Source organism: Toxotes jaculatrix, chromosome 17, assembly GCF_017976425.1.
Source record: "Toxotes jaculatrix isolate fToxJac2 chromosome 17, fToxJac2.pri, whole genome shotgun sequence".
Lineage (NCBI taxonomy): Eukaryota > Metazoa > Chordata > Actinopteri > Toxotidae > Toxotes > Toxotes jaculatrix.
In genome coordinates, this window is record NC_054410.1 from 15370070 (window position 1) to 15391633 (window position 21564).

The window sequence follows — 21564 nt, forward strand, 5'->3', positions numbered from 1 at the left end:
ATTCTAAAAGAAAACCTTTGGTTACAGTCTAGGAAACAGACTTATCCAATCCAAGGTCTATGGAAATAACTACTAAATATTTCAGTATTGTTTGTAGAGGGGCCATAATCTCCTGCAGTCTCATGTATCACTGCAACTATATGTTGGATGGAGCTTATGTAGTTGATTACACAAGCTGCACTACAGTCGCTCGCCCCTGATAAAAGCATACTGCTGCAGTCTTTCAAGTTACACAACACCAGACAGTTTTTTTTTTCTTTTTGCGAGCTACAAACTCTTACCATTGGTGTGTGTGGCAAGAATGATTGCTGAAAATGTTGTATCGCACACCACACAGACATGCACATCACACACTAATACAAGTACAAGGCCAAGAGTTGGGTTCTCCCAGCACAGACAAGCCAAGAAAAACAGAGAGCAGAGTTCAGGAACTTGGAGTGAGTTTCTGTGTTGGCTAATGGCTGGCTAATTTGTTAGTGCGCTAGGAAGAGGAAAGGAGAGCAGATGGAGCTGTCATTAAGAACAATGACCAGCAGCTGTCTGCCCTATTCAGCCTACACAGGCCTCTGATGGGCCCTCACAGAACCAGGGCCCCAGCTCTGACTTGCAGCAGACACGTTTGGTTTCCTGTACTGAAGGTTGGTGGGATGTTCACATGAAAAATGTTTTCATATTTCTGACTGAGAGGTGTTTGATTGTGTATTAAAAATGTCTGGATGAGGAACACATGATCTCTAAATGTTGGAAACATAAGGAAAATGCTCCACACCAAAGAGCTTTTATCAATTTTAAGGGGCCATTTTAGGGTTTATGCTTCTTAGATTAGTGCGGGAATTAAGTTTACAGCACTGCGTCATAAAACACAGTCTTATTTATTTAATTTCACTAATTTTTTTTTGCTAAAGGCGAAGTTTAGCATCAGTCACATGCCTGCACACACACGGTAGAATACGAATTCTCCTTTTTACCTCTTGATTGTTGAGATTCGATAACTTTCCAGAATCATAAAATCCTAATTCATAGTAGTGCTGGCGTGGTGTGCAGGGTTTTGGCATCTAATAAGCCAGTTTTTACCAATGCAGCCCATTGCATCTTAATTCCCACTAATGGTTAAAGCAGGATTAGATAAGGTTAAAGGTTAAGGATTGTGATTAGAGGTGAAGGTCAATCTAAGGCATCAGAGAGTGAGTGTTGTCAATGAAGAGTGTGTGTAAGAATGTAGGTGAGGGAGAGGAAAGACAATCAATATTTTTATGTGTCATGCCCTCGGCAGTACTGTGTGCAGCCAAATGCAGCCTCTTCCTGTTGCTGTTCTCTGAATATATCCAAGGGAACTAATGCAGGACAGATGCAGGTCAGTTGCAAGTGTATTAAATTTGAATGAGAGTATACATATATCCAGTATAGTGTGTATACTCTTTATGCGTGTGATGAGAAGACAGCAGGCCTGAGCTGTTCTTTCTGTTTCTGATGGGAACATCTCTCCTGTCATCCGAGTGAGATTTCACGCTCATCTGCCTCCAGAGCCTCTTCCAGGCTAGTCCGCCTCGCTGTCGCTCTCTGCTTACTTTATTTCTCTTTTTCTCTCTGCGTACTGGGCTGTCAGCCCAGCCAAAGTCACATTAAGAGATAAGAGTGGGTGGAGAAGGGAGACCAAATACCAAATGCATTAGGGCTATTAATCAACATTAACAAATGCGAGGGAGAGGCCGCAGTTTTGGGAAAACACACGCACGGATGGGCGCATTTATCAAGGTGACACATTAAAACACACATTTACCAAAAAATACCATAATGTTTCGTCTGGTGTGTTGCCAAAGGCAGAAAATGAAGTACAACAGCAGATGTCAACATTTGTTGGATGGCCTGGAGTCGTACGTTGGAGAAAACAAACGAGCGAAGAATACTTAATTGTATAGAGTGATCCAAACTTTTTTTTTTTTTTTCAAATTTCCTTAAATCTCTGATTAGTTTTTGTCCAAGTTTTTTTTTTTCTGGAGCTTCTGAAAAAACTCAGACGGATGTTTGATGCGACTGGTTTGCCAAATGGTTCATCAAACAGGCCTACACACTGTGGTGAACTGAAGAAAAGACTATTGTCTGGAAGGCATTATCCTGCATATTGGTACAAAAAGCTAGATTCCTCCTCAGAGAAGTTTCCCCTTCATGTATGAGGTAGAATGTGAGTCCTTGCAGTTGTCTTGTTGTAAACACAAGGCACCATTTAGACAACTGATTAATTTCAACCTGTCAAACCCAGTAAATGTCTCATTAGAAAAAGAGGCTAAGTGCTTTCAAGACATGACAGTCCCAGTCACAAATAAAGTGCCATAACTATTTCTGAAGTCCTTATTTTTTTATTTTATTTTATTTTTTACTGGATTTAGGATTAGAGAAAAGTTGAGACTACCTTTATCTGGACACAATATCCCTCTGTAAACATCACAGTGAGTTTCCATACAAGTATCTAACATGTATTTACAGTAAATTTACCAATTATCCACAATTATATCATGTCTGAGTGGGGAAAGACTATGAAAAGCACACATGTGCTGACTCCTTTTCCGAGATGCTAATATCAAAACATTCCGCCTGATGATAGGATTGAACATCATCATTCAATGGATAAACCTCAAAACGTGTCGGTCTGCCTTGTCAGTCTGGAGCTACCTCATAATCTTATCATGAGGAGTGTCAAGAGGTCTGTCTGGGGTTCAAGTGTCTCATGAATATTCTGTGAGTGGCACCCTCAGAAAGCTCAGGTTCTTAATGCCCACAGCGAGACCCACCACACAGGATGAGAGAAGAAGAAGAAGTTTCTGTGTGCGTGAACGAGGTGTAGAAAGAGACAGAGTTAGAAACAGAAACAGAAGATGACTATGGCTTTCAAAATGAGTCTTTTTGTATTCCTCATTAGCAAACTCTTTGAAACCAGTGGCACTGATGTCAAGGCCCAGTGTGACTGGAATGGGCCCAACTTTCATCAATAAAGACAAATGTGGCTTTGCCATCTGAGGCCAAACTTCTCTATAACCGCACAGAATGAATGATACACAAGGTATTCAACGCTCCAACTACCGGTAGTCAGAAAGCAGAAGCTGCTCCACAAATCTGGTGTCAGGTAAAAGTCCACAAAGGAAGTCAACCCAGGGCTAGTTAGTGGTTTTCATGCTTAATAATTCATCTGAAAACTTGAAAGGAGTCGCAGCTTGTGGGAAATGAAAATTCTCTCACTTTTGGTTTTGAATAGTCTTTCTTAAACCGTAGCTTGAAAGTTACATCCTGCCTGCACAAATATACTGACAATCCAATTAAATCAAATTTTAAATGCAACTTTAGGTACACAGGTTCCAACCTTGGTGTCCATAAGGGCCGCTCTGGGAGTAGGGACCCATTCCAGGATACAACGGGCCCCCAGGTGAAGGGTGTGGGGACATAGAAGGTCCGGACTGAGGAGAGGCAAACTGGGAGCCAGCCTGATTCCTCTGCATGTTGGACATAAACCCTGAAACACACGATTAAACATGAAAAGCAATGTCAGTGCTTTGCTTATATAACACTTAAAAACCCAGACAGTTCTAGTTCAGTAGTGAATGTACCTGCTCAGTGAAACCAAATGTTGACTGAGGGCCTGAGTGTGGGTAGATGTGGCTCTACAAATCAGGATATCCATTCAATTTCCTCGTGTAAAGAGACCCTTCCTTTTGAAAGCTCTAATCTTTAATCTTAGCACTGGCTCCTGTTACTCATAGATACACATCGATGACTAACATAGCATGGTCCAGGTATCACAGGCTGACATGTAAAATGAACCCTGGGCACAAATAAACACACACATGGAGAAGATGTAGTGAACCTTTTCAGTGGCAAAAAGCACTGGTCGAGTGTATACCTGGCTTGAAAGGTGTATGTTGTTACAAATGTTGAGTCTATGTGTGCGTCTCAGTGTGTTTGTGAAAGAATTGGTATGCTCGAGTTAAAAAAAACAAAAAAAAAAGAAAAAAACAAACCTTTTGCTCTGCTCTCCACAGAATAAGCCAGTGATTTGACCATGGCTACTATGTTATTCTAAGCCGTTCTGTCAATAGATGTGTCAAAGCCTCTCAGGCCCAAATTCGCCTCCACCATTCAAATTGACATTTGGAGCGATCCTCGCCTGGGCTTCGCTCTTTCAAGCCGCCCCGTTCGTTCTTAAAACCCACAGAAAGGTCTCCCAGTACACCACGAATGGGGAAAGGTCGCTGAACGGCCATTGAGGGGAAAGAGAAAGAGCGTGTGGGTGTAGATGTGGGTGTGTGTGTTGGGGGGGGGGGGGCGGGGCACAGTACTGCAGATTGGGTGTAAATGGATTGGGTCTGCTCGACTGTAAACTTTGATAGCTGTGCGCTTTGTTGACTGAGCGTGCACAGACGGACTCTTTAGTGAGTCTGGCGTTCAGGGAAACGACAGGGTTGGAAAGTACATGTTGACACTTGTATAATTCCTTGTTTCTGCTAAGAGAGCAACAGAAAATGTGAGGGGAGAGGAAGGAGATAAAAGTTTAAAAATGCTATGTGTGTAATGCCATATGCTCCATATGCTTGTGTGCACACACATGCATGTACATATTTATGCTTCTGAGTGTGTGGGGTGTAGATAACAGAGAAGGAGAGCAATAAAAGCCTATGTTGAGTGTGTGTGTGTGTGTGTGTGTGTGGGAAAGAGACAGAGGCCAAGACAGAAAGAGAAGCAGAGAGAAAGTGTGTGTGGGAGGGAAAGACAGTGCAACGGAGGGAAAGAGCGATTGGGGCCTGAAAGTGCTTAGGCTGCGAGTGCTGGGTTTAAGGAGCGAGGACATTATTGTAATGTTTTGCTTCCATTAGGGTAAGGGGATTCTGGGAGAGGAGGAGAAAAAAAATACAGTGTGTAATACCGCACTTTAAATTGCCTGGAAAATGGATGGGGAGAGGAACATTTTGCAGACAGTGCTAAAAGCAAATAACACATTCAAGGATTTCTCTCTCTCTCTCTCTTTGCTTCGTTCCCTCTGCACACACATAAACACACACACACATATAAAGCTCTCTCTCTTTCTAGCAAAGCGAATGAAGCTCTCAGCCGGACAACAACAACAACAGGCAGCCGGCAAAGCATGCGAGAGAAAGTGTAAGGGGGGGGGGGGGGGGGGGGGGGGGGCAAGGGACATTCAGCGGATTTATGGAAATGAAGAGTGGAGAGAGGCTCTTAGGGAGGCAGGCACTTGAGCAAAGTGGGACGTGTGTGTTCGGGAGGGGGGGGTTTAATCCTAGCTAGGAAAACAGCGAAAACAACAGCCAGCCCTGTTAACCGGCACTGTGTTTTCCTGGACTGGGCTGGGGAGGGCTCAGGGTTTACAGGCATTAGAGAGCAGCATTAAATCTCCAGCTTGATTTCATCATGTTGGGAAATAACCTTTTACAGTGCCTCACTCTCTCTCTCTTTGTCTTCATCCATCCACTCCCTCGGTCTCTCTCTGACTTAACTGCTCTTTGGTGGGTGATAGAGAGGGAGCATCGCAGTCATTCCATTAAGGTTACATCCTAGTCTCTCAGGTTTTTTTGCAATGTTGTGTTGATGCAGATTTTTTTTTTTTTAATGAGCAATTCTGTTGTTTTTAGTGATAGTCGAGAAGTGGCTATAATTGCTGAAAACAATTTCCCGTTTGGCCGGCACATGTGGCTTGCGGGTTAGCATTTATATTACAAGCCTTTGACAACAAGTTGTGGCCAGAACTGAAGTGGCGCTATCAAAAGAGCACACATTCTGAGTCGAACAAAGTCCAGGATGAGTCGACTGAATGTTGACTGTAACATTTTTACCAAACCACGGTTTTCCCATGACCTAAGCTGACCACAGGTGAAGCACAATACTAAGACCTTGTTTATGTTTGTATGTGTGCACCTGCTCAGCCTAAACTATCATACAGCCTTGTATGATTTTTTTTTTTAAACACATAATGGTGCTGTCAAGAATTAAGAGCTATATGAAAAGTGTAAAGTGGGTGGTATACTTGCTGAAGGAACTCATTTTGGAACAGCAGGTTTTTACAGACAACAGAAAATGTTGCATGAAGCCAGTCTAGACAAGTTGTTTACATGTCTCTGCTAACGTCTCATGCTTCAAGTCCCTCAGAAAATCTTTCATCACATTTATTGCTGGTGCTATTCTCAAAGAACTTCTGTTTTTCCCTTTGTTAATGTCTATAATCTTCATGCACCCTTCACTGATATGGAAAGTAAAGAAACAAAGAGTTTCCATTTGATTTCCAAGTTTGATTTTGTAAGTGTACTGCCTCTTTTAATATGAGTGTGATGTACAATCTGGATTTCTTTTGGAAAGAAATTATTTTCCACATAAAGGGAAGCTACAGTGCATGCATTGGGTCTAAGCTGGCTGCTAAGTTTCACAAAAATAAAAGTCAAGCCATAAACACACAGAATTGCACTCTTACAACCTGCCAGGCAAGGCCATATACCAAATACTAACACACACATTCACATACACATACCTCTCTCTTGAGCCATAGGTGAGCGGGTGATTGGCGGATGGGCTCCATCTGGTCCATTACCAGAGCTCTGTGGGGCCATGGTGGAACCTGGGGAGCAACATGAAGTTAAGACATGAAGATTTAGACATCCACATGGCACTGACACATTCAAGGGTTACAATGGTACCATCTTGTCTTTGTAACAAAAGCTGTCATATTAAAAGAAAATGTTTTGCATGAATTGAGTTCCCTTATTTGCATGAAAGCGATCAATAGAAAATGGATTTATATTCGCTTCCTGTCTGCCGTGCTTGAAAATTGAATGAAATTGCAGGAACTGCTGTAACAATAAAGCCCTGAAAGACCACTTTTGTCTTTCTCTCTGTATTTCATTCAATGGCACAAAAGTTACCTGGTTCAAAAAGTTTCCTGCCATTTGATTGACAAAAGAAAAACAATGAGGCTGCTCTGGCTGTGTTTCATGAGCGTCAAGCGATCGGGTTAGAGGGTCTGATGGGCAAATTTAGCGTTTACATACACACAAAGAACCCAGCACAATCACTACACATGAAGTTGTTTGTGAGTCACTATTAGCTAAATGACAAATGCACTTCCGGAGGACATATCAAGTCATTGGACCCTGTGCCACTTCCTTGTGTAAGCATTAAAACCAGAGCGATCCCCTATAGAAAACCGCAGCCATTTGAGGATCATTGATTAGGTGCTTGTGCGGGTCTTTGGGCTGCGCCTGTTCCATTGAAATCCAATAGTGAGTTGAGGGTCTGATTAGGACAATGGCAGACAGAGACTATGGTGGATTGATTTGGCCCAGAGGAAGGAGAGAGACGGCAAATTAACCTTTTATCTTTGGATTCAGACCTGAGACAATGCAGAGACAGAGAAAGACAAGCAGAAAACTAGTGTTTGGTATTTTAAACTGCACTTGTTATATGTTTCTGTGGATGTGATGGAAAATTCAGTGCTCAAATATATGGTATGTGATGCCCAACAAGACCAAGTGTGCAGGAAATATTGATGATATTCACCTGTACATTTTCAGTGATGATTGTTAATAAATATTTTCACAGTTATGGTGTATTGTATATGTGCCACAAGTATTTGTTGAGTCAGGATGATACATTATGAAGTACAGCTGAAGAGCTGTAGTAACACAGTTTTGTTGCTACAGTGTCCTTAAAACTCGCAGTGAATATAAATTCCCCATAATAGAGGAAACACTTCACATTATTCAATCACGCAATAGAAAGTGGTGTTTGAAGAAGTGTGTATGCATATGTGTGTCTGTCCATGATAGCAGTAATACATGACTGGGGGTGGCACACTCTCCACATAAACAAACCCAATTAAGTCAACATAATTGCTTTGCATAAAACTGCATAAACAACATTTCCAACAACCCGGCCGCCTACACACACACACGTGCACACACAAACACACACGCAGACGTAAAAGTAATTGCACAAACAAGCTCAAGCACACAAGGAAACACACGTTAGAGCACAAAGCCACATAGGATATGTGCCGAAATATTCACACACACACACAGACCCCCTGCCTCACACATGAATAGATCCAGCGGCGCTTCTTCAAAGAGAGAATATTCGATTAGTTAGTCTGTCACCATGTGGTGGGAGGGAAGGGGAAACGTCAGCGTGCAAATGTTGAAGCAACTCTGAGATGACACGAGGAACACTGGCTATGTGCTTCTATGAGCGTATGTACCAGCAGAGAAAGAAATACTCAGATCCTTCACTTAAGTAAAAGTAGCCATACAATTAAGACAAAATACCCAAACAGCAGCAGGAAAGTGTCCCCATTCCAGAATGCGTATTGTGATATACATTATATTATTGGATTATTATCATTAACCAGGGGTTTAGCATTCAAGCTTTAGTGGGGAAAAAATTTCATTACTTTAAATCATGCTGGGAGTTTAATCCACAACAAGTGGATCATGTGTTTTTATCTGAGTAAAGTAACTAGTAATTAAAGCTGCCCAATAAGCATAGCAGAGTAAAAGGCTGAACTAAAACTTATTTATAAACTTATGGTGAAATACTGTATTTGAGCCACTTTCCATCACTTGTATGTTTGCATGTGCACAGCTGTATGTAGAAAAAAGCTTCCCCTGATGATTTACATTCTCATGGATGATCTTGTTTCTGCTTAAGTTTGCATATTAACACTCCATTGTGCTGTTTGTGTAGTATGTGTTTCGTCTGACTGGAGGAGCCTAAAGCTACTCGGGGAGGGTCATGATCACTTGCTGCTGTGGGGACAGATTCAGCTGCAGCGCCGGTTTAGAAGGGTGGATGGGTAGCGAGGATGAAGCAAGCTAGCAGGAGTTAACTGAACCCTTAAACTATGAAAGCCGACCCTACGATAAAGGCTAGTCTCTGTGCATGTGTGTGTGTTTGTGTGTGTGCAAGGATGCATGCCAGGCACCAGCTATGCTGTCAGAGTCTGTTTGTTTGGATGGCAGAGTGGTGGTGACAGCAGCTTGCACTGTGTGTGTGTGCCGCTATGAAGGTATAAATAGGGAACAGTGCCCTCCATGCTCCGCTACTCTCTCCACATAGGCATGTAAATTGTGACCAGTGATGAGATTAATGCAAAGACATATGAGTGTGTGTATATATGTGTGTGTGTGTGTGTGAGAGAGAGAGAAGGAGAAAGAAAGGACAAAAAGGAAAAGAAAGACAAGAAACAGAAGAGCTTGTTGAGAAAGATGAAACTGAACAACAGATGAGAGAGAAGCAGTATAGCAGAGTGAGACAAGGCCTCACCCCTCCTTCCCTCTTTCTTTCTGCAATGAACGAGTGAAGCTTGGAGCACATCGTAATTATTTCACTACCAATTACTTTCCCAAACAAAGGCTCTTCTCACCTCTCCTCTCTCCTTCCTCCCTTGCCTTCCTCTCTCCTCTCCTCTCCTCACCATCATTTTTAACAAGGTGCCATTAAATAATTACGTCCAAATAAAACAAACAGGCTCCACAGTGAGTCCTGGCACGTTTAATCCGTACCATTAATAATTCATACGCTGAATCTTTGACGTGCAGTTCTTCTCCGCGTGCTGCAGAGAGAGGAGAGAGAGCAGCGAGCTAAATGTCAGCAGGAGCTGACTGTATATCTTTGCCTGTCCACAGAAAAAAGCGAGCTATGAATGAAAATGTAAAACAAATAAATGGTATGGAAATGCTTCCACCATCCGGGTCGTCTTCCTGTTTCTGGTGTGCATGTGAGTGTGCGAATATTTGTGTTGATCCATTTGTAAGACTGTCAGGCTGTAACTATGCATAATATGCAACTTTTTGTGTACACTTGTATAAGTATGTGTGCACTCTGTGGGTACATGAAGGTTGTTTTTTAGTGTAACAGGCACTGTGTTTCAATATTTGTGATTATGTTTGTATCTTTTTACCAGGTATTGTGCATTTGAGTTTTTATAACTATATATGTTTTCATGTGTCTAGATCTGTGTGTCTGTTCCTTATAAAGCTAGTGTTCCCATAGGTGCGCTACAACACAATTAGCACCTGTGATAATCAGCAGCATGATAATATCGTGCTGTCCCTCAGCCAGCAACTTCATCCACTGTCTGCAATTTACACCTCCATGAGTGCCCAGCTGAACACACACATATAAACATACACAAAACTCACTAATGAAAATGACAGCAAAAAAAAAAAAAAAGATCCACACATGAAACAATGAAAGCAGTTGTTTCAGAGCTTCTAAGAAACAAAGCTGAGTGTGGGGTTTTTTTTCTGTATCTGAATAATTTGTGATTTTCAGATTTCAATGCCAATTCATTCACACAAGATCTGAGCGCACCTGCACAAATGTTTGTCCTCAACACTGATCTGTCAAAGACCATTAGGCTTTACAGATGAACAGATCTGATTGTTTTGATCATGCCGATAGGGTTTTGGAGGGCTGGGCCATGCTGCAGGAAGACATGAAGAACGAACAGGAAGATATCTAGAATGAGGATGCTCTTTGGAACGCTGCTGAAGAGCCAAATAACTGTAATTTCCTCTGTGTAAAAAGGCACTTAGCAAGCACATCCATTTTCTACTCTTTCCTCATGATACAAGGCAGCAAGGGCCAAAAGTAATGGGAGTTCATTGCGTTTTTGGAGATAATACTCCTTGCTAAAAACCCAATACACATTTTAAATTTCTCTTCCACAAGGACTGTCGAGGCAACCCTGAGTCTCCTTTGAAGAGAGGGAGTGTGGTCTTTGAAGCTTTTTTTCATCAGGGTTTCAAACACAAATGCCGGGGAAGTTCAAAGCCGAGGGAGAGTACTTGTGGCCATATTTCTGTTTTGTTTCAGGGGCCTGGTAATATAAAGCTTAGAACCTACTGTGTGTTTGAGTGTGTGCTGGTGTGCGTGCGCGTTTATTTGTGTGCGTGTGCAACGTCGATGAAGAAAAGTCAACTAGACAGTCAATGAAAAGACTTTTATTAATTGCAGATGAAAGGAAGGTGTGGGTGTGCATTAGCAGACGTGTGTAAACGCTTGCAAGGGTGTGTGGATAGATGTGTACACAAAGATGCAGCGATGCCTCTGCTTGCCTACATTGCACACACACCCACATTCACACATGCTCCCTCACTGTTTCGCACAAACACAGACCCCCTGGAGCAGCGGGGGCCATTTTTGCTAAAGTGAAGTAACAGTGGTGAGCACTAATAGACTGGTGTAGAATACAGAGAAAGGGCTGCTTCAGCACCATCTCTTAATACAACCCTTAGGCTGTAAACGCACACATATCTGCACCACCCAACAAACACACACACATGCACACACACACACAAAGCAAGGTAATATCCCCTACTTGCTGCATCTTTAGGGGAAAGAGGCAGATAAACAGCGGGCTCCAATAATGGTGGTTTAGATCTCTATGGGTGCGAGTCAATGCCTCTCCAAGCCGGGGGCTAATGCCAGTTAACTCTCCCTATAGGGGACGAGCACAGGCCTGCAGTGGCTCGCAAAACAAGCGCTCTCCCAAGATCCTCATTACTTCCAACGCTGAGTAGCAACTGTAAGTAAAGCAAAACTGCAGCTTAAGCTAAAAAACAGCGAGAAGGATGCGGGGGAGAGAGCGCGATGGAGTGAGAGAAAGCAAGAAAATAGGTGTTGGGGAGAGAAAATAATTGCGCACCGTGCTCCGGTTAGGGTTTTCCAGTCGGACGGAGTTAGAATGGGATTTCTCTAAATGGCTAACACAGCAAGCAGCGGGCGCCGCTTTTTTTTTTCCTCCTGTTTTGGCCGACGGTGTGCTTTGTGAATATAATGCCTGTGGGGAGGGCATTTTGCTGTTTCACTTCGAACACGAGCAGCCAAGGAGGAGGAGAGACAGAGACATGTGGGAGGTGGGGAAAGAATTGTGGTGGGGTTGGGGGGGTTGATGCGTGGATGGGGATGAAGGAGAAAAAAAAAAGCAGGACAAAAGTGGAGAAAGAGAGCTGGAGGAGAGATGTGGAGAAATAAGAGGGAGGAACAGAGGCAGAAATGTGGATGGAAAATTCAGCCTTGTTCCTCGGTGGGAGGCCTGTACCACAGCAACGCTCTGAGTGAAGAAAGCAGCAGAGACAAACAGAGATGGGTAGGAAAGGGTGGGGACGAGGGAACGTGAGACACAAGAGGGAACATAAGAGAAAGCGAGCATGAGAAAAATAATGAGAGAAAGAGAGAGGGACAGGGACAGCCAGAGGCAGTGTTCCCACCACGCAGCCTCTTAGGGAGTGGTGTGACTAGAAAACTCGCCCGGCTCCACACACTCTACACTGAAAAACACACTCGCATTAAAAACTCAGCTCCCCCACCCTCTTCCGCTGCTTTCTTGTAATAACTTTCACCACTAACAGAGTAAAAATATAAGTTTTGGATGAGCAACCCCCCGGCATCCTTTCTGGTCCGATATTTTGCAGCTTCTAAATTTGTTTTTCTCTCTCGTCGGGGGAAGTCGTTTACTGGCATTGTTTTAAAAAAATGACCACCATTTTGCATGCAAGCCTGATCTGAGGTCATCACTCCGGTTCCTTCCAGGCGTCTGTGCTTGACCTTTGACCCCAGGATGGGAAAAAGAGCAGCAGTTTTCTTTTTTTTTTTGCTCTGGTTCTCATTACCATAATTAGAGATAGAAATGTATTTTTTTAAATGAAAAGCTGAGTGCAAACCACAGGCAAGGCTGGGGGACAATGTAAAGGACAAGAGCGGATATAATGTGGGTTGGAGGAGATTCGTAGGGAAGGACCCTTGAGCTAACAAACTGGACAGGCCTGGCCTTCTCTCCCTCTCTGTCTCCCACCCTCTATCTCTCCGTCCTTTCCCTCTCCCTCCTCCACTCGCCCTGACCTCTCTGTCCTTTTCTAGGCCCTGGAAGCACTTGAAGCGAAGCGCAGATAAACAGCTTAAACTCTCCCGAGCGCTCGCCTGCGAGCTCCAATCACCTCTTTAGAAGAAAATAAAAACTTGAAGGGGTGAGGAGAGATGGAAGAAGGAATGGAGAGAGAGGATGTGGAAGGGGAGAGGGGAAGGAGGGAGGGAGGAAGGGCAGACGGGCACTGTTAACTGGACCTCGGAGGACCACGGTGGAGAGAGAAGAACAAGAGAGAGAAAAGTAGGAGGGAGAGATGAGTATTTGTGATTTTCAGCAGCAGACAGAGCAAGCTGGGCCGTGGAGGAGTGTGGATGTGCTCTGTGTCAATTAGTAGCTGCACAATGTGGAACAGTATCGCAGTTTGGCCTTCAAAGGCAGGCAGGCATGCAGACACAAATGTGTAAACACGGGCGCACACAGAGAGATAAAAATACCCAGATACGGGGCAGACCTGAAAAAGGGCACAAATACAGACACTTCCAAACTAGTTTCTTTTCTGTTTGTTAGGGCTTTGACTCTAAAACCAACAAAGATCGCCATGGTGACTGCGACATAAGGTTACTATGTGTTTTGTAAGTGGTTTAAATGGTCTGTTTTTTAATGAACAAAACAAAGCTTGATTTGGAAAAAACGATTTATGAGAACATGTTGTATTAACCCCGTGTGATAACAGCATCCAAACATTCTTTGCCAGCCTTGAATGGTGAAACATTAAACCAAAGTGACACAGTGACAGAGTGGCAAACAAGAAGAAATCCCTGAATAAATAAACTCAGAAACAATTGACTAAGGGCTCCATATTTACAAGATCTCAATCCAGCTGAACATCTGTAGGTGATTTTGGAGTCTGCTTCCTGGAGAACTTCCACTACTTCTACAGAAGAGCCGTATATTTTCCTGCAATATATTTTGTCAACGCTGAAGACTGTTGTGGGACTTTCCCTCATTCAGATGCAGGCATCTCTGCACCTTATCAGCTCCATCCCATCAGCAACAGTGATCCAAGCAGATGGCAACCGAGTTTCTGTGCTCTGCTTGTGTGTAGTTTGATTTAGTATGTTATCAGGTTCAGCCTGGTAATGGATGTATCTTTGATGCATTTTTGGGAAGAAGTGACAGCCATGCTGAGGCTGACAGGAAGTGACGCCATACTGACAGGTTGTCAACCTGGAGACAACTCGTCAAACCAGCCCATGTACACACTCCAAAGCACACAGCGAACACTGTGTTATCTCCATCTAGAAATATCCAGGAAATGCAGAGTTTTGGAAAATCCAAACACACACATGCAAATCAACATGTCTGATGGATTCTGTGGCTGCTGCAGCTGGGACGATACTAACGGAGGAGGCTCGACTTTTTCAGGACCTTGTGTTCTGCACTTTGACTGGATGACTTTGCCTCTCTCTCCCACAGCTCGCAGTCAGTGATGGAAGCTCAGTATGCCGGCGCTCCCATTCCGCCCCACATCCATCCGGATGAGAGACGAATGTCTGCTTTCCCTCGTCCCCAATGTCTCATGGAAGGAGAAAAATATTCTGAGGACGCTCTGAATTGCTTCAGAGACACTGGGAGGAAGGAGGGGTGTGTGTGCGAGTGCCTGTTTTTGTGTATGTGTGTGTGTGTGTGTGTGTGTGTGTGTGTGTGTGTGTGTGTGTGTGTGTGTGTGTGTGTGTGTGCATGTGAGGTGGAGGAAGAGGAGGGGGGAGGTTGGCGGTTGAGCAATGTGATTTCTGCTCGACTGTCACAAATCTAGCGCAACAGGAAAATCAATTTGGCCCTGTGTGTGCCTTTTTGGCTCCGGGAGAGAATCCAAATAGCAAGGCGAGGCCCGGATAATGTTACAGTGTATTGGATTTGCTTCATGGAGAGACGGGGAGAGGGAGAGAGAGAGAGAAAAGAGGAGAAGTGAGGAGACGAGAGAATCACAGGCATGCCGTGGAGCTCCGACAAGATAGATTTGTGCAAGTGTATGGGTGTATGATAGGGTGGCAATCTGTCAGTCTCCTCCATCTGACTTTTTCAAACATGTGCACACACACACACACACACACACACACACACACACACACACACACACACACACACACACACACACGCACGCACACACACACGCACGCACGCACGCACGCACACACACATCCAGACAACACTGTCAGTCATCCAAGCAAGCATATATAGATTTATATGTGAGACCATATTTGTATAGTGTGAAACCACGAAATAAACGGTTTATAGGTAAGTGTGCTAATGTGCTGCTATGAGTGCTTTACTTGCCTTCTGTGTTATTTGTGTGTGTGTGTGTGTGTGTGACAGCCAGGTGAAAGGATGACGTGATGAAATTGCTCTCCTCTGACCGCTGTCAAGGGTAACGTGTGTCCTGTGAGTGCTCAGCCGTGTGACATGTCGCATCACTCCACAGAGTGAGGCTGACTGGTGACACACAAACACACAAACACACACACACACACACACTCACTCACATATATACATACACGTGAGTGTGTATACTTATGCATATACTAAATACCTTTACATCCATCACTGAGATTTTACTGTAGGTACATACACTCACACACTTAAATACAGACTCTGTCACCACAAATACCGATTTGTATTTAAAACAAAGATCTACATGAACACACTTGAAGACGTATGCAGCTCCATTTTTTTATGGTGTATTTTCCTTGGATCTATGTGGATACTTGCCCAAACTGCGCATATGAAAACTTTCCATACTACCTAAACTATCAATGCAAACGGCTGATTTTGATGTCAGTCGAGGGGCAGAATCCATTTTAGAGGAGACCTTTAATTCCGATTTCTCCACTGACAGTAGCCTTAATGGAGCTTAATGCAATGTAGCCACAAAATGTGGTGTGTTTTGACTTTTTCTTGACTGGAAACTCAAACTACTGCAGATAGAAAAACAATTTTAGCTTTTCACACTAATTAATTAGCTTATTAACGTTTGCCTTATTTTGTTTATTTAGAGGACCCTGTTGTTCACACAACTGCTTTGAATAATGAAGAACGTGTTTTGTTTTTTTTTTACGGCAGGAGTGCTGAAGATACAAAACCACAGAAAACCACACACACACACACACAAGCATAGAAATGAATACACAGTGCTGCTTGTTAACTCCATTGCTCACTTCTTTTCTCACTGACTTGCACCCAACTATGACGACAACATTAACCAAAGTGTCCTAACTTATGATGAAGTGTTAGAAAGCAAAGCGTTAGTAATCAGATGTGTGCTAACCACATTAGTTCTCCCGTGTCTCTCTTAGGCTGGCTGGTCCTTGATCTAATTCAAACTGATTGTAGTACAGCCGCTAAAACATGCCAGATGTTACTCACTGCTCCACGCTTTATCACCATTTATTTGGCATGGGGAATATTTTAAAATATTTTCTTATTAATCACGTCCCAGCGATCGGTTTCGCTTCCCGTCTTTGCCGCCTCATTCCGGATTCTTGTCATGATTCTTGGCACGAGCGCTTGGAAAACCACTGTCCCAGTTTTTCATTAGCGTCAATCACTCTGGTAAGCGGCGGTGAGGAGAGGAGAAGGAGAAGGAGGAGGAGGAGGAGAAGGAGGAGGAGGAGGAGGAGCTGGCATCAGGATCTCACTCAAGACATTTTGCCCCGCCTCGTCAGAGTGACTGACAGGTCTGAGATATGCTGATGTGCCGGTCAGCCACTCGGGCGGGCAGAGAGGTGGCAGGATGACAGGGAGGCCAGGCGGGAACGGCGTGCACACACACTCACATTCACTCTCCTGTCTCTGGCAAATCAAACCCACACTTGTTTATATTGTTTAGTGTTTATCTAAATGGTTATGTGCTGGGCTATGGCCTCAGGAGACAAACAGACACACCGTGCATTGTCTGATAATCGTGTTGGTGTCTTGTTTGGGCCTGCCATATTTTAGATAAGGCTACAAATCAGATGGGAGGTCCTCCACTACCAGTCAGTCTCAATTCGTTAACACTCAGAGTGAAGAGGAAATATTGTCTGGACATAAATGTCGGAAATACTTGTGCAATCCGCAGGTAGCAGGGAGATAGACTTTATTAAAATTCCACTGCATCGTGGGGACGTGTTTCTACAACACAGTGATCAAAGACTTAACAAATCCCCACAATGCAAGGACGAAAAAAACGTGTGAAGAAAATAAATGAGACATATTCCATGAAGTGCACTGCACTAAGCTGTAATATTCTTCAGAGGTCTGAATTAGGATTTCAAAATGGAGCAGAAATATCAAAGTCTAGACAAGCTGGATTGATATTATTTGGCCTTCTGCTGCAGTGTAAACTCAGCTTCATCCACTGCCCAAACTGGCAGAATGAAAACTGATCTGGATGGATTATACAGCGAGTTGGAGATGAGAAAAAAAAAGATGCTATTAGACCAAGATGTTATCACCAGCTCCGGGTCATCTATACTGAGGTCAAACCTAAAACTCAAGCAAAATCTCAGTGGATAGATTTACATGGAAAATATTATTATGGATAATCGTGTTAATTTAAGACACTGATTAAGGCAGAAGTAGAAAAAAAACCAAGCTCAATCCTGTTTTTTCCTGGTCTACATTTAAATACTGGCATGCTGTTATTTGTGGAAACATGTATACCTATTCTGCACCAGGGTCAGTTTTCTACATGACCTTTTTAAAATCCTCTTTAAATGCACATATTTAAAAACAAATGAAATCAGACTTAGGTCTTTAAATAACAAAATACATGGAAAGGTCAAGCAGAAATGTAGGTGTGATAACTGTGAAATGCTTTCTGTAGCAACGGGTTTACTAATGGCACTGCCTTAAAGATGCTCCTGGTGTTATTTAAACTGCAAATAAAATGTTGAATAACAGCTGGAGAGAAACTCTCGCAGGCCACATCCCAATCACTGATGTCACGGCGGCTATTTTTCATCAGTTGTCAAAGGCAATACGTCTGATGTGACATCCCTGACTGGGGTGTGTTTGCGATTGTTTTCTAATTTGGTTTCAAACAGCAGCCTCTTGTTTGGTGGCACAAAGCAATTTCCCTTTAAGCTATAAAGCAATTTTGCAAATTTCCCAGGGAATCTAACTCGGCGGCACACGATGGAAAATGTAGTGTAGTGTCTGGTTCCAACAGCAAATCTCGTCAGTGATAGTCTTGTTTGTTTGTGGTGATTAAACTAATAAAGTTAGGCTACAAGTTGCACTTTCATCAAGATAAAATCAGATTATCAAGATTCATGTGCCCATACATTTAGAGGCTCTGATAGCAACCCTACCTGGTGCGGCAGTATTGGCAGAGGGTCCGCTGGCAGGAGAGATGGGTCCGGAGCCAGATCGGGACTGCTGGGACTGAGTGGAGCCTGCAGGTGAGCCAACAGGGGAGGGAGAGGGCCCGCTCCGCTGGCTGGGGAGGTGTGGGGAGGCGTGTGGGGAGAAGGGGGACTGTCCCTGGTTACTGGAGCCTCCCTGCTCTCCCTGGCTACTACTGCTGCTGCTGGAGGAGCCACCGGCGCTGACGGCTGAGCCCAGACCAGCCTCGGTCCCTGTGGGGAGGTCATCAATCGAGCCGGACAGATCCTGGGATAGAAGAAAGGACTTACAGTGAGTATTTATAAAGCTCACCCAAGCATTTTATGAGAGGTGACATGCAGCAGGTGGCAAATTTAAACTCAAGCAAGCACAAAATTTTCCCAGTAGCATATTATGTCATAATAAAATAGCACAGTTGCGACTATTTCAGCATTGTAAAATATGATTGTTTGGCTAAAAGACCAGATTGTTTTATCTATTTAAAAAAGAAAGAAAGAGATGAAACACATGATAACATAGTTTCCAGTGCTTTTATTAGGTTAAAAGTTAACACGTGCATGAGCAGTGTTTGACTCTTCTGTGACCTGCTGAGATGGTGACAGCGGTTAATATGGCAGAGGAGCAAAAACATTACCCACAGAAGAAACCACTACTGTACACTGGCTGCTGTGGTGAAAATGAATTGTAATGGGCTTTCATTCAGACCAAGGGTGAGTTCATATTACAGTTTTTGTTCCCTGTGGTGAGCAGAGGATTGTGTATTTATGTGTGTGTGTGTGCGTGTGTGTGTGTGTGTGTGCTTAATAGGTACTCCCCCTCCTGAATTGATTCCAGGGAATCCCCACCAATACTGCTGACTGAATCCTCGCTACACAAAGAAGGGGAGTGAGAAGTGAATGAGAGACGAAAGAGAGACTGTGGTAGAAGTAAAGAGAAGGCCAGATGTGATGTGATGGGATGTGATGGCTGCCCCCTAACTACACATCAAACACATTTGGACGCACACACACACACACAGACTAGTGGCTGTGCCCCAGCTGTAGCTGAATATGGGGGAAGTCACCTGTAAGTGACCCTGGTCTCCTGGCTGGTGCCCGCTTGGGGAGGAAGGGGAAAGAGTTGCGGGTGTTTGCCAGCTGATCCTACCTGCTATACCAGGCCTGTTGACCCCCCACTGCTGTCCCACCTGAGCCCTGTGCAACCATTACTGTTGCACCACAGATAGATGTGTCCATTAGTCTGTCTGTATGTCACTTGGAGTTTACTATGTCTTCAAATCAAAATTAACCCAGCTACACTTAAAAAAATATATAATGAAAATTTGTCATGCAAACCCTGGCTAGAAAAAAACACCTTTCTGCTTATTGTAATGCTACTGCTATGTGATTTTACCTCACACAGACACAGGAATGTTAGGAAGATCCAGTCTAACACACTCACATAATAATGCACTCAACACAAGTAGGCATCAGTCTTTTCTGCAGAGCTCTGGGTGGGGGAACAGGAGGTCAGTGCAATATGGTAATAAGCTGCTGGACAACTGCACAAATGTCAGACTTTAACAGCTACAGTGGAAAGAGCCTCACCCTGCCTTAAGGTGCCACCAGCCCACTGGAAAGTTCTTATTTTTTTTCAAATGTCAGTGCAGACTCTAGATTCAAAAAGACTGGGTCTGAATTTTACAAAAATGGTCAAATTTAAAATGCTGAATATTGACAAAAACGCTCCAAACTAAATACTAGAATCAACACTGTAAATATCTGCCAAACCCTTCAGTTCACTGGCAGTCAGAAAGCTGTTTGTCAAATTTATCTGTCAGATAGTCCGTGTTATGTAAACAGCAGGCAAACACTGTACTTTTTCTCATTATCCTTGCACCATGTTATTTCATATAAAAAGTGAGACAGGCATCTCCCATCATCTATCCATCCATGGATGGCTTAGCCCGTGGAACAGACAACCGAGTCAGTGTGGCAGTCTGTCCATGGCTGCTTGTTTTGGTTAATGCGATCTCGGCGGTGACACACAAAGCTTTTGTTTTCCATCATGCCGCTGTGAGTGCCCACCCGCTCTGCCAGCCTGCCAGTCTGTCACCTGGCATTATCTACCCTCGCACGACTGAGCACATGGGGCGCTCACTTTCCTCTGTCTCTTCCTCTCTCTCTCTCCCTCTCTCTTCCTCACCCGTGGTACCACTCCCTGTCTGAGCCAATCAAGTCACCTGGTATTCTGAGCTGAGTGATGTAATGCGCTGCCTCCACCAATAGGGCTGGATGTTATTTTGAACCGACAGGCTGCCCCGGGTGCATGCCATTTGACACGGCAGGGTTACCATGAGAGCCGGTGTAACCATGGCGATGGCTTTTCCAAAACACAGAGAGCTAGCCGGATGTACAGCTAGGTTGTTAACCCACAGGCTAATTGTGTGAATGGATGGGAATAATTGCATTTCACCTAATTGGGTGCTGTTGCCAGCATTTCCAGTGGCAGTTTAGGGGTGGGAAAACGCGTACCAGTAATTCGTTTAGAGGCTGTTAGGCTCATTTGGATTATACACACACTTGAGCACAGCTGTGTGGCCCAAGACCAAAAAAGTAGCAGCAGTATATAACATAAAACAGTGGGGAAGATTAACAACGCAGACTATAAAAATGTCAATTGTAAATACCCAATAAATCCATCGTTATAACATATGGATGTAGAAACATGATTGAAAAAGTCATTTCACAATGCACCTGCAATATAATGCATTTATCAACACATACACCCTTCCTCCACATGTGTACTTAATCCTTGTCACGGGGCATGGAGCACTGTGTTACCTGGCTAACTGTCTGCACCATAGTCATGTGTAAGAAATCGAAGCCGGCCAGCCAGCTAACCAGCCAGGCAGGCATGCGGTCGGGGGATCCAAACGCCCAACAATCTGGGGCCCCAATCCAAAGTGGCCCAAATCCAATTTGTTTGGCTCGGGGCTGCAAATTGCTCTGTGCATTGAGTCTCCAAATAGCTGTCAACCACTCCCGCTTGGCGTCCTGTATCGCTTAATTCGCTCCTGGAGCATGTAATTGTCATAATAAGAAAAATATTGAGGTGATAATAACCAGTTACTTTGAGATGCCCCCTGTCTGCCTCAAGACACACACACATACAGTCGCATATACGCACATAATGGGCCGAGACTGCCATCTACACATTTCACACAACATTGGAGAGGCAGTCGCTCGTGACCCTTCACCTCGCTGGTGTTGGCGCCTGCCTGCACTCTCTCGTTTAGTGTGCCTCCGTTTGTGTGTGTGTGTGTGTGTGTGTGACAGGCA

General features: G+C 43.9%; 1 protein-coding gene across 9 annotated transcripts in view; it reads right to left on the minus strand.

The window, feature by feature from the left end:
- Positions 1-21564, minus strand: part of LOC121197003 (AT-rich interactive domain-containing protein 1B-like) — a 166985-nt gene that overhangs the window by 31712 nt on the left and 113709 nt on the right. For all 9 annotated transcript variants that reach the window (XM_041060308.1, XM_041060314.1, XM_041060313.1 and 6 more), the window contains exons 5-7: positions 18211-18511; positions 6527-6613; positions 3356-3505 (exon numbers count right to left, since the gene is read on the minus strand). In XM_041060308.1, coding sequence (XP_040916242.1) covers positions 3356-3505; positions 6527-6613; positions 18211-18511 — 538 coding nt within the window. The remainder of the gene's footprint in view (positions 1-3355; positions 3506-6526; positions 6614-18210; positions 18512-21564) is intronic.